Source organism: Solanum lycopersicum, chromosome 12 (assembly GCF_036512215.1).
Source record: "Solanum lycopersicum chromosome 12, SLM_r2.1".
Lineage (NCBI taxonomy): Eukaryota > Viridiplantae > Streptophyta > Magnoliopsida > Solanales > Solanaceae > Solanum > Solanum lycopersicum.
Genome location: NC_090811.1, coordinates 62,581,170 through 62,595,855, shown reverse-complemented (window position 1 = coordinate 62,595,855; position 14,686 = coordinate 62,581,170). Strand labels below are relative to the sequence as shown.

Below are 14,686 nucleotides of genomic sequence, written 5' to 3'. Positions count from 1 at the left end.
AACCCTTTTTTTAATCTTAAAAATAGATCACGACGCAAATTTGAATTAATTTGAGTTAATATCACGACGCAAATTTGAATTAATTTGAGTTAATAACCAAAAACACTAAATATATGACAATAAAAACAATAACTTCTAATTTTTCCTGTTTGTATTAAGAACTAATCAAACCCAAAATATTGTCATTCTTGGTAACGAGAAGTATTCAGGGAATTAACTCGCAAGGATAAGAGAGGCCAGAGATCAATTTCTTGCACCAACGTACACTTTTTTAGTAGATTTGTTATAATGGGCTTGCTCAAAGCAACTTACATCTCATGTATGATTTGTAAGATATTGCACGTAAGTGATTTACTCAATGTGCATCCAAGGAATAACAACTGCAAATTACTTTGATTTAAAAAAGTAAGTATAGTGACATGATGTGAATTATAAGTAAGTCGTGCGCAATAAGTACATATAATTAGTTAGTGGACACCAAATAATTAATGAGAAATATTTGTTAGGCCTATATACATCTTTAACTTTTAAAAACTAATTTAAAATACCAACCAAAAAAAAAAACAAACAAGAACAACTTTCTTCGAAGTCAATAAAAAATTGGATTAAAATTTAAAAAATAGGTGAGTCAAGCAAATGTGTATGAATTGCTCATGACTTCCCATTATCTCAAAACCTTAGTGGAACAGCATAACCAAAAAATGGCAAATCTTTGATATGTTAATTAATTTTGAGAGAATCCAAATCTTCAAATAAACCATCTTAATTATGTTATATAAACTCCTAATTCCTACATTCTAAAACGCAAAATAAAAGAAAATCAAAGATATATCTAGGCTTACAATCCAATTCTTCTCAATGGGAAGCCAAATGAAGAAGCAATGGCTTCAATTTGCTTGTGTTTTGACATTTTTCTTGATTGCCACATGCACTATGGCATATACACCTTACAATTCTTATGAATCATCAGATTCAACATATAATAAAGTACCAACCACAGTAGTCAAAAGTGAAGACTTCAAGGTACCCTCAGAGTCGGAAAAGGAATATAAGTCGTCATTCTTGTCAAAAAATGATTACTACAAGAAGCCATCAATTTTAGAGGATAACTATAAGAAAGTATCACTTGTTCCCGAACATGAATCATTCTTGCCAAAGAATGACTACTACAAGAAGCCATTATTTTCGGAAGATAACTACAAGAAGGAGTCATATGTTCCAGAGGTACCCTCGAAGGATAAACCAGAATATAAGGAGTCATTTTTGCCGAAATTTGACTACTTCAAGCAGCCATCGTTTTCAGAAGACAACTACAAAAAGACGTCATATGTTCCAGAGGTATCCTCGATGGCTAAACCAGAATATAAGGAGTCATTTTTTTCAAAATTTGACTACTTCAAGAAGCCATTAGTTTCAGAAGATAACTACAAGAAGACGTCATATGTTCCAAAGGTACCCACAGAGCCTAAATCGGAATACAAGGAGTCATTTTTTCCAAAATTTGACTACTTCAAGAAGCCATTAGTTCAAGAAGATAACTACGAGAAAGTGTCAAATGTTCCAAAGGTACCATCTTTGCCAAAGAATGCCGACTACTATAAGAAGTCATTGGTTCCAGAAGATAACTACAAAAAAGTGTCATATGTACCAAAGGTGCCCTCAGTGCCTAAAGAGGAATACAAGATACCTTCTTTGCCAAAGAATGATTACTACAAGAAGTCATCAGTTACAGAAGATAACTACAAAAAGGTACCATTTGTTCCAAAAGTGCCCTCAGTGCCTAAAGAAGAGTATAAGGTGCCTTCTTTGTCAAAAAATGACTATTACAAGAAGCCAATAGTTTCAGAAGATAACTACAAGAAGACGTCATATGTTCCAAAGGTACCTTCAGTGCCTAAAGAAGAATACAAGGTGCCTTCTTTATCAAAAAATGACTACTACAAGAAGCCATCAACTTCTCCATCACCACCACCTCCATATTATTGAATTTCCAATCTTTCATGCTCAAAATGCATGTTTCATTTAATACCTTCTCCAGCTCAACATATATAAACCATAGGGTTCTCATATTATGAGTTAGAAGGCAAGATATCAGAATTTGTATGTATTTATTCATTTATTTATTTTTCCATTTTGTTCTTTGGTTTGTACTTGTTCTGTTATTTAAATTCTACATTTTGAATGTTTCCGGAAATTTATTTCAATGGAATACCAAAAGCTAGCTCAAAGGGAGGAGGATTGCCCAAGCCTTATAAAGAGTCCACTCATCTCATTAATCACCGATGTGGGACTTTTGTCATTCTTTAACACCCCACCTCACGCCCAGTGTTTAGCATCTGGTGCATGGGTAATTTTAATTTTGGGAACCCCAACATCGGCCCAGTGTTTAGAATCTGGTGCGTGCGTAATTTTAATTTTGGGGACCCCAACATCGGGTGAAACGGGTCCTGCTCTGATACCATGTGAAATTAGGTCTTAGGCCTAACTCACATCCCAAAAGCTAGCTCAAAGGGAGGAGGATTGCCCAAGCCTTATAAAGAGTCCACCCATCTCATTAATCACCGATGTGGGACTTTTGTCATTCTTTAACACAAGTTCCTTTATTGAGAGTTTATGTAGTTTTCATCTATTATTCCATCAATTGACTTGCTATTAATAACAAAACTCAGGAACATAACAACAATCATGATAATATTTCAAAAATAGGCTACTAAATATATAACTCAAATTTCAAAAGAATCTATACAATTCGTCAAATCTATTAAAATTTGAAAGAAAGAAAAATGATTTCTATTGTTATAAACATATGATTTTTGGGAGATAAAGAAATAAAACGAATTATGTAGTGAATCATTTTAACCAGATGAAAAGAAACTTGGAAATAAAAGTTAAACTACCTAAGATAAAATGTCATGGATTTTTCATAAGCCCTTCAATATTTGAGTTTTTTTTAAAAGTCAGATCTTCTAATATATTTTGATAAATTTTTAAAAAATAATTTGATTAACTCAGTCATCTTTTGGTAGGGTTTTCAATCCTAGGAATACGAGCAATATATCATAAAACACTTCTTTCTTAAAAATAGTTACGATGTTAATTTGAATTAATCTGAGTTAATAACCAAAAACATTAAATATATGACATTAAAATAATAACTTCTAATTTATCATGTTTAAATTAAGAACTAATCAAACTCAAAATATTGTAATTCTTGGTAATAGAAAGTATGTATGGTACATCTAACAACATTTTTCAATTAGTTTCTCAAAACGGGCTTGCTTAAAGAAATTTACATTTCATATATAATTTGCAAGATATTGCAATAAGCGGATTTATCATGTGTCCAAAAATTTCAAAAAGAAAAAAAGAAAAAAATTTAACTATGGTGCAATATTGATATGGAATATAAGTAGTGCTCAACAAGTATATATAACCAATGGGCACCAAATAATAAACAATATTTGCTAGGCCTACACACATCTCAACCTTTTTTTTTAAAAAAAAATAATTTAATCAAATTTTCAATATACTAAAAAGAAAAAAAGAGAACAACATTCTTGGAAGTGAATTAAAAAAATTGAATTAAAATTGTTCATGCTTCCCATTATCTCAAAACATTAGTGGAACAGCATTAACAAAAAAAAATGGCTCAATCTTTGATATGTTTGGATTATTTTATTTTTAAACAAATCACCATCTTAGTTATGTTATATTAAGCCCTAATTGCTCCATTCTAATAAACACAAGAAAAAGAAGAAGAAACAAATATCTAGCCTTAGAATCCAATTCTTCTGAATGGGAATCCAAATGAAGAAGCAATGGCTTCAATTTGCTTGTGTTTTGGCATTTTTCTTGATTGCCACATGCACTGTGGCACATTCACCTTATAATTCATATGAATCATCAGATTCAACATACAATAAAGTACCCTCAGAGTCGGAAAAGGAATATAAGTCGTCATTTTTGCCAAAAAATAATTACTACAAGAAGTCATCAATTTCAGAAGATAACTATAAGAAAGTAGTGATTGCTCCCGAGCATGAATCATTCTTGCCAAAGAATGACGACTACAAGAAGCAATCATTTTCAGAAGATAACTACAAGAAAAAGTCATATGTTCCAGAGGTATCTTCGATGGCTAAACCAGAATATAAGGAGTCATTTTTGCCAAAATTTGACTACTTCAAGAAACCATCAGTTTCAGAAGAGAACTACAAGAAGGCTTCATATGTTCCAGAGGTACCTTCGATGGCTAAACCAGAATATAAGGTGTCATTTTTTCCAAAATTTGACTACTTCAAGAAACCATCAGTATCAGAAGATAACAACAAGAAGGCTTCATATGTTCCAGAGGTACCCTCGATGGCTAAACCAGAATATAAGGAGTCATTTTTTTCCAAAATTTGACTACTTCAAGAAGCCATTAGTTCTAGAAGATAACTACAAGAAGGTGTCATATGTTCCAAAGGTACCCACACAGCCTAAATCGGAATACAAGGTGCCATCTTTGCCAAAGAATGACGATGACTATAAGAAGTCATCAGTTCCAGAAGATAACTACAAAATGGTTTCATATGTACCAAAGGTGCCCTCAGTGCCTAAAGAGGAATACAAGATACCTTCTTTGCCAAAGAATGATTACTACAAGAAGCCATCAGTTCCAGAACATAACTACAAAAAGGTACCATTTGTTCCAAAGTTGCCCTCAATGACTAAAGAAGAATACAAGGTGCCTTCTTTGCCAAAAAGTGACTACTACAAGAAGCCATCAGTTTCAGAAGATAACTACAAAAAAGGGAAGGTGCCCTCATTGCCGAAAGAAGAATACAAGGTACCTTCTTTGCCAAAGAATGATTACTACAAGAAGCCATCACTTCCAAAAGACAGCTACAAAAAGGTTTCATATGTGCCAAAGGTTCCCTCAGTGCCTAAAGAAGAGTATAAGGTGCCTTCTTTGCCAAAAAATGACTACTACAAGAAGCCAATAGTTTCAGAAGATAACTACAAAAAGGTGTCATATGTTCCAAAGGTACCCTCAGTGCCTAAAGAAGAATACAAGGTGCCTTCTTTATCAAAACCTGACTACCACAAGATGTCATCACCTTCTCCATCACCACCACCTCCATCTTATTGAATTTCCATCTTTCATGCTCAAAATGCATGTTTCCATTATTTTTCCTTTTTGTTCTTTGGTTTGTAATTGTTTTGCCATTTAAATTCTATATTTTTGAATGTCTCGAGAAATTTATTTCAATGGAAAATACAAGTTCCTTTTATTGAGAGTTTATGTAGTTTTCATCTATTCTTCCATCAATTAACTTACTATTAATATCAAGACTTTGGAACATAACAACAATTATGATAATATTTCAAAAATAGGTCGCTAAGGATTATATTGGGTAAATTTCCTGATATGGTGCTCAAAAGAATCGATACAATTCGTTTAATATATTAGAATTGGAAAAGAAGAAAATAACGATCTCTATTGTTATAAACATAGAACGCTTGGGAGATAAAAGAAATAAAGCGAACCATTTCAATTAGATAAAAGAAAAACTCGACGATAAATATACACTAGTTAAGATAAAATGTCACAAATTTTTCAATATAAATCATTTGATCTATAGAAGTTCTATGCTCAAAGTATGAAATTTCTTAAAGCCAGAACTTCTAGAATAAATGGAGAGTTAGTTTTTTTTTAACAAAAAAAATTGATTGACTCAATTATCTTTGTCAAAGGGTTCGATCCTATGGAATATTGAAGTAATATCTCATAGAGCACTCTTTTTCTCTCTTAAAAATAAATCATACATAGACACAAATTTGAATTAATTTGAGTTGTATTAAGAACTAATCAAATTCAAAATATTGTCATTCTTGGTAATGAGAAGTATTCAGAGTACTTGCAAGGAAAAGAGAGGCCAGAAATTAATTTCTTTTGTCAACGTACGCTTTTTTTAGTTGATTTTTTTCAACGAGCTTGGTCAAAGCAACTTACATCTCATGTGTGATTTACTAAACATTTTCTCTTCTTTTTTCCTTTTTTTAAAATTTTCACCAATTTTTCCGCTAACATTTTAATATGAACTTCTTCTTTTTTAGTTTATTTTTCACTTTTTTATTTTCTATAACTCATTTATTACAACAACAAAAAAAACTTAAGTTTTTAAAAATTCCAGAGTGTAAATATTTGTAGTCGTCAATATGCAATGCAATGATATGGTACAATTGTTCAATATCTTCAAAATATGAAAGTTCGTTGAGAATCGTACTACTAGAAGCTTTTTTCTAAAAAAAAAATTAATATTAAATCATAGTTCTCGGTAACTTATGACTAGAAGTCTTATTTCTAATAATAAGCCTTTTATTTTAAGGTTCAGTAAAATAATTATACATTTATATTAAAAAGTAAACATAAATGATTTTAAAATCGTAAATTCGCCACTGTTTACAGAGTAAAACCTATGGAAAAAAAAAAGTAAGTGTGGTGCCATGTACCCCAAATAATGAACACATATCTAAACTTATAAAAACTAATTTAATTAAATTTTCACTATACCAACAGAAAAAAACCAACATTCTTCTAAGTCAATAAAAAATTGGATTAAAATTTTAAAATAAGGTGAGCCAAGCAAATGTGTATGAATTGCTCATGGCTTCCATTATCTCAAAGCTTTAGTGGAACAGCATAAACTGCAAAATATTTTGACATGTTTGGATTATTTAATATTGGGATAATCCAAATCATCATTCATATTATATATAAACTCCTAATTCCTCCATTCTGATACACACAAGAAAAAAGAAATCATCAAATCCAATTCTTCTCAATGGGAATCCAAGTGAAGAAGCAATGGCTTCAATTTGCTTGTGTTTTGGCATTTTTCTTGATTGCTACATGCACTATGGCATATTCACCTAATAATTCTTATGAACTATCAGATTCAACACACAATAAAGTACCAAACACAGTATTCAAAAGTGCAGACTTCAAGGTACCCTCAGAGTCGGAAAAGGAATATAAGTCGTCATTTTTGCCAAAAAATAATAACTACAAGAAGCCATCAGTTTCAGGAGATAACTATAAGAAAGTATCATTTGTTCCTGAACATGAATCATTCTTGCCAAAGAATGGCTACTACAAGAAGCCATCATTATCAGAAGATAACTACAAAAAGGAGTCATATGTTCCAAAGGTACCCTCAATGGCTAAACCAAAATATAAGGAGTCAGTTTATCCAAAATTTGACTACTTCAAAAAACCATCAGTTTCAGAAGATAACTACAAGAAGGCATCATATGTTCCAGAGGTACCATCGATGGGTAAGCCAGAATATAAGAAGTCATTTTTTCCAAAATTTGACTACTTCAAGAAGCCATCAATTCCAGAAGATAACTACAAGAAGACGTCAAATGTTCCAGAGGTTCCCACAGAGCCTAAAACAAAATACAACGTACCATCTTTGCCAAAAAATGACTACTATAAGAAGTCATCAGTTCCAGAAGATAACTACAAAAAGGTTTCATATGTGCCAAAGGTGCCCTCAGTGCCTTTGCCAAAAAATGACTACTACAAAAAGCCATCACTTTCAAAAGATAACTACAAAAAGGTATGACATGTTCCAAAGGTCCCCTCAATGACTAAAGAAGACGACTACTACAAGAAATCATCGCCTTCTCCATCACCACCACCTCCATATTATTAAATTTCCATTTTATTATGTTCAACATGGATCGTCCTCCAGCTCAACATATATAACCCTTAGGGTTCTCATATTATGAGTTAGAATGCCTGATATCAAAATTTGTACTTCTTTATTCATTTGATTTTCTTTTTCTTACTTTGGTTTGTAATTGTTTTGTCATTTAAATTCTATATTTTTAATGTTGCAAGAAATCTAATTCAATTGAATATAAGTATATTGGAAGGTTATATAAATATATAGATTCATGTGCATTAGTCGGACTCCAATACAAATACTAGACACTACAATATTGGGAAATCAACCATAAAAAAAGTTTATAGATTCATCTATTTTCCAGCAACTGCCAATTTCTTCACATAAATTGAATAGCAAAACACTGGAACATAACAAGACAGCCATAAGAAACTTCAAAATAGGTATTGGAGGATACCAAAAACATCTAACAAAAATAGAGAAAATAATAAAGTTGATTGTATGGTACAAGTAGGGGTGTCAAAAATAAATCCAAACATAGGTAACCTGCCCAGAATTTTAAGGGTTGGACTCAAGATAATTTGATTTGGGTTCAATCTCAACTCATTCAATCCTAACCCATTTGAAGAGAATCCACAATTGAGCCCAATTCATTCTCAAATTTCAATCCGTTTTAAAACTTTTTATTTAGATATATTCCTATATTTAAGGTATAAATTATTATGTATTTAGCATCTTTTACGATTTATCTAACCATTTGTTACTTTTTCAAAAAAATTCTTGAGCTGAAATTCAAATTGTGATTATAAAAGTTAAATATCAATATGTTAAATTATTGAGATTAATCGGATCAAATTGTGCGGGTCAAGACCTAATCCGATATTTAGCCCATTTGAGCCCAAGGTAAACTTAGGCGGATCAAAACCCAACCCCAATTCCATTTGAATCCATTTTAATATCTCCAAATTCAACCCAACCCGCCCATTTGACACCCAGAAGCAATGTTTTTTCAAGTGTCATTGAGTATTTACTTTTGTCATTGAATAATTGCTTCATATATCCAATTATGAAATTGCTTGTCAACCAATAGTTATTAGCTTAGTATAACCTTAGCTATGCCCTCTCTCTCTCTCTTACTAGTTCTCCTCTCTCCTCTCTCCTCTCTCTCACCCTCCCCTCCCCCCTCTAGCCTCTTCCTTTCTATCTTAATACTGTTGGAATTCTGACCCCCGAATTCGTCTTAGGAACATGTTTATTCTATATGTTCCTATGCAGATTGCAGTAGTTACATTTTGTGAAGCAAATAAAATAATAACACAATATTTATCGTGAACCCCAACTCTTAAGGGTAAAAACCATGACCTACACCTCTGTAGGATTTAACTCCTCTATATTAAACTTCAAATCTCAACAAAAGAATACAAAGTTATGTAACCTAAGGAATTATAAACTCTAATTCCTAGCTAAGAAATTATAAACTCTAATTTCTAGATACCCAAAACAAAAACCCCAGGTTTATGTCTTCTACCGTCCGTCAAGTTTCTCAAACTTGTTAGACAAATCCTACACACACTCGATTGTAATAAAAAATCTTAATTACTTACAAAATTTACTCACAAATTGGCAACACCCGTAAGTAACTCTCAAAACTCTTTCAAACTCTTGATGGTGTCTTGATCTTCTCTCTATGTAAGTGGACAATTTTTTTTTATGCAAATAGCTCTCTATAGATCAGAACTTCAACAAATCCTTATATAATTCAACTTGTATTTGCCTTCTACAAATCCTTGTTGACTTCTACTTGGACATCGAACAAAACCTCGTCGAACTCGAATTTGTTCTTCACGTAGAAAACCACATCGCACTCTACTTGATCATGTAAACTCTTCCAACAATTTTTCCTTAAATAGGTAAACTGCCTTGGGGAAAATGTACACATAAGTTTTCTTAAATAAGTAAGAAAACATTATCAGTTTTCCTTAAATAAATAAGCGAAACTCTAACGTACGCCGATACCCTTTTCAAACACCAATTCCTTTCTAAACTTGGTTTTGCTCGATCATGTATTCCGTATGCACCCTTGAATTCGTTGGAACATGTTTGCGTTACCTGTTCGATACAAATATGCCATCTTTCAAAATATCAAGATTAACAAATACGAATATAATCAATTATATAAATAAAAATGTTAACGATCAATAATATATATATATATATATATATATATATATATATATATATAAGCAAACGTTAGTTAAGAAGTTTTGTTATGTTTCTAGTTTTAGCTATTTTTGAAGTTTAATTTTCAAAAAAAATTAAATATATTATATAAGATTACAAGGTAATTACTCAATAACTTGGGAAATAAATAGAGTGTGCGTAATGGAGAGGAGCCTCACACTTGATTAATATTATAAATATAATTTTATTTGTGAATTTTATTAACAATTAGTAACACTAACACCATGTTTTATTGTCTTGTCGAAATTTATGATAATATTTTTAAATTACAATTTGATTTAAAAGATTATATAAAATGTTTTTTTTTTAAAAAATAGTGGATTATCCCGACACAGCCAGTATCCCATGTACTTGTGGATTGGAGTGACCATTTTTTGGCCCACAAAAAATAATCTAGTCCAATTTGACCCATCAAATTTTAAAACCCGTATAAATTAACCCGAACAAGATGGATCAGCCCAGATTCATAACTCTATGCATAGTGTATGAATTGGTATACAAACTGATATATATTACCTAAATTGAATGACATCCATAAACAACAATATACTCATTCTTTTCATACACTAAAATAATTATCAAGTGTCCCCATTTTCTCATTACTTCTAATTATAAAGGTGGATATTTTTTTAAAATTATACAATGATCTCAGATTAGAATGAGTTCACAGGCAAATATACACATATATAATAATGAGAGAAGACATAAAGTCATCAATAATGTTGTCTCGAATTTGTAAAAAGACACTTAACTTTGTAACTGTCCTATTACACCGTTAAACAATTTTGAACATATATTATTATGTCATTTTTCGATGAGTCCCAAGTTTTAAGAAGCAAGTGCGTTCACAAACCAATCATTGTATGACACATGTTAATTTAATTCAAAATGTATCTTTTTTATCTTAATTTTTCTTTTATTTTTTTAACTTTATTTTTCTTTCTGTTACTTTTTGACTTTTAATTTTGATTTATCTTAAATTTCACATCATCTCCCACCTCCCATTTTCAAGTGATTCATTCCTCCATTATCTTTTTTTTTTCTTTCACCTCCTACACCCATGTCAAATTGAATTCACTTGAATCACTAGGTTAAAGGCTAGATTCACCCTTGCTCAATAAATAGAAATGACAATGGCGCAAGGCAACTACGAGGTGATGTAGGGCATGACGGGGCAAAGTCTTTGTGTATTATATTTAGGGGTTTACCCCGCACCCGCACCACCCGCACCATTGCCATCTCTATCTAGAATTGGCATGTTAGAGGAAAAATAATATTGATAGTTACTAAGATCAAAATCTTGAATATTTCATAAAACATGGAATATTTATAAAGATATCTAAACATGCCACTATTCTTGACTATCAAATACTTCAAATTCAAGAAAAATTAAAATTCCCACAATGTTTCAGTCTTTTCACTCTCCTAACACCATTACACCACCCTAATACCTCATATCACCTTTCCTCAATTAAACTTTGTTATCACCAAATTGTTTGCGATAAATTTTCTCAAGTACGAATATAAGAAAAATAATTTTATTTATCAAAATTGTGAGTACAAATTGATTCTTTTCTATGTTCACTACTACAAATTTGATTATCAGAAGCAAATAATTTCGTCATTGATAAAGTATATTTTGTCACTAAAATCTTGTGTGATGAAAAATAATTCGTCACTCAGTGGTTACTACATGTGTCTCTAAAAGTATACAAAGACGATTTAGTTCTTCAGAGCTAAAAGTATTATATTAACTACAAAAATAAAAATCGTCCCAAAATGCTTAAACATTTGTGACAAATTTATTGTTGTAAAAAATATATTTTTGTAGTTAATAGTATGTTTTGTCACTAAAAAGGTTATTACTACCTACAAAATAATATTGTCGCTAATTATTTTATTTCAGTCAGTGATGAAATCAATTGTCTCTAAAGTTATATATATTTCGTAGTTGAACAAATTCTAATTTCGTTACTAATGACTATTTTCTATATAAAAATTATTTTGTTCTTAAATGTATATATACTAAATTTATCATTATAAAAATGAGTTTATATATATATATATATATATATATATACACACACACACACACACACACACACACACATATAATGTATATATTCCCCCAACTTTTTCGTTTTTACAAAATCGACCGAATTCATTTGTTTTAATATTTTCACTTTTCAATTAACGAGTGGACTCTGTCTACTTCTTATGAAGCACTTGTATTATTCTTTTTGTAAGTCATCACTTGTAATTATGAAAATTGTAGCAAAAAAAATGTATTTGACTATGAATTTTTTCGTAGAAAATAGTTTAATTATTCACTACAAATTTTAAGTCATCACTATTTAACACCTTACATATTTTTGTGATAAATTGTCTGTTGTAACTAAATTATAGATTGATAATATTTGTCACCAATTATTTATATTATTATTGACATAATAAATTTCATAATTAAACATAAATTTTCATAGCTAAAATTTATAATATTCAACTACCAACTCTAATTCGTCGATATTGTAACAATATATTTTTTTAGATGAATTGTTTTTGTGTCCAAAATTTAATAAATTATAAAACAAAAAATATTGTCATGAATTAGATACATTATTAGTGACAAAATAATTTTTCAATGATAACTTTAAATTCGTGACGAACACTATTTAACAAATGACGTCAATTAATTTTTTGGTGAAAAACTTTAGTGGACAAAACATTGCTACGAAATTTTATGTTTCGTCACTAAATGAATGTGTCTCATATATTTAAGCACGAAAAGTAAATTTTTTCACTATAAGCGAATAATTAGTGACAAATTTGATGTCGTAGTTTGCTATAAATTGCATACATTATTAGTGATGAAATAATGTGTCACCGATAACTTTAAATTCATGACAAACACTACTTAACAAAATGACGCCAAATAATTTTTCGGTGGGAAACTTAAGTGGACAAAACTTTGCTACAGATTCTTATGTTTCGTCACTAAAAGAATGTGTCTCATATATTTAAGCACGAAAAGTAAATTTTGTCACTAAAAGTGAATAATTAGTGACGAAATAACGTGTCACCGATAACTTTAAATTCGTGAGTAACACTACTTAACAAAATGATGCCAAATAATTTTTTCGTGGGAAACTTCAGTGGACAAAAACTTTGCTACGAATTCTTATGTTTCGTCACTAAAAAAATGTACCTCATATATTTAAGCAAAAAAAGTAAATTTTGTCGCTAAAAATAAATAATTAGTGACGAATTTAATGTCGTAGCTAATAATTTCGTAGCTATATATCATATTTGTTATAGTGATGTTTTTTATTCGTTATTCGAGAATAGTTAATGATGTATTTCTCTAATTAGCATGATTTGTGGATCTTCTTAAATTTTAAGTATTTGATAGTCAAGAACAGTGACATGTTTGATCATTTATATGAATATTTCACGGTTTATGAGATATTCAAGATTTTGATCTTAATAAATATCCAAAGATTATAAAACACTCGAGATGCATTTTCAAGAAAATATATTAATCTTTGTATAAATATGAACTAGTATTTAGGATCAAATAACACCAAGAATCCTAAAATAACAATTTTAGAAGAAAATGAAACATGGAAAAATTCATCCATTCAATTACTTTTTCCATATTTTTTGGATCTTTTTTCTTTTAATTTTATTTGTTTTTTATGATTTTAGTCCTTATAAATAAAAATTCATCCATTCAATTACTTTTTCCATATTTTTTGGATCTTTTTCCTTTTGATTTTATTAACTTTTTATGATTTTAGTCCTTATAAATCAAATTTCATCCACTCACTCATCTTATACGTGTAAAACTCACCTACTTTGTCCAATTCAAATATTCAATCATTAAGTTGCCATATAGACGTGTGGTATAAAATTTTGAAAGACCAAGGGTGTGTTTGATATGAGGAAATATTTTCCGAAAAACATTTTTTAATTTTCTCATGTTTGATAGAATTTTGAAAAATATTTTTCAAATGACTCATTTTCTTCAAATTTAAGGAAAATGATTTTCTTTCAAACCTTAAAGAAAACATTTTTCAAAACTAAAAAAAAAAAATACCCCCACCCCCCCTAAAAAAAAATAATTTCTTGCATGTTCTTGAAAAATATTTTTAACTTCAATCTTTTTATCCCACCCTTACCACCCCTCCCCCCCCCCCCCCCAAAAAAAAAAGAAAATAAAATTAAAAGTTATTATAGAAAGATATTTCTAATTTCAATTTATTAATTTTTACCCTCACCCCCTTTAAAAATAAAATTTAAGTTTGTTTTTAAAAATTATTTTTTACTGAAAATTTTATTTTTTTCACCCCTACTCTAGATCCTCCACCCGCCAGCACCCCCCCCCCCCTCCAAAAAAAAATTAAATTTGTTTTAAAAAATATTTTTAACTTTTAAATTTCATATTTTCACCCGTACACTTGCCCCCCTCCCCCCAAAAAAAAATTTAGTTTTATTTTTAAAAAATATTTTCAATTTCTAATTTTCTCACCACTACCCTCCCCCCAATCCCCCTACCAGCCCCCCTCCCCCCCCCCAAAAAAAAAAAATTAAATTTGTTAAAAAATATTTTCAATTTCAAAAATTATTTTCTACTCTAGTAAAAATAAAAGAGATTTTTCAAAAATATTTTTCGTTCATAAATTAAACACTAAAATATTTTCTATTCATCAACAAACATGAAACTACATGACATGCAAGTAGTCTTAAACTCTTGTAGAAGCATGAGA

The 14,686-nt window shown here is 30.1% G+C and overlaps 3 protein-coding genes across 3 annotated transcripts; all 3 read left to right on the top strand.

Moving 5' to 3' along the window:
• Positions 1 to 555: 555 nt before the first annotated feature.
• On the top strand, positions 556 to 2,194 carry LOC109119053 (protein PELPK1-like). The gene has a single exon (XM_019211346.3). It carries the CDS (start codon positions 859 to 861, stop codon positions 1,984 to 1,986), a length of 1,128 nt encoding a protein of 375 aa, XP_019066891.2. The 5' UTR covers positions 556 to 858; the 3' UTR covers positions 1,987 to 2,194.
• Positions 2,195 to 3,721: 1,527 nt separating this feature from the next.
• On the top strand, positions 3,722 to 5,276 carry LOC101256660 (protein PELPK1). The gene is given in 2 exon segments (XM_019211326.3): positions 3,722 to 4,389; positions 4,391 to 5,276. Coding segments are annotated over 2 exon segments (1,338 nt in total). The 5' UTR covers positions 3,722 to 3,795; the 3' UTR covers positions 5,135 to 5,276.
• Positions 5,277 to 5,356: 80 nt separating this feature from the next.
• Positions 5,357 to 7,939, top strand: LOC101256363 (protein PELPK1-like). Its single transcript, XM_010316015.4, has one exon. The coding sequence runs from the start codon at positions 6,831 to 6,833 to the stop codon at positions 7,614 to 7,616; it is 786 nt and encodes a 261-aa protein (XP_010314317.1). The 5' UTR covers positions 5,357 to 6,830; the 3' UTR covers positions 7,617 to 7,939.
• Positions 7,940 to 14,686: the final 6,747 nt, after the last annotated feature.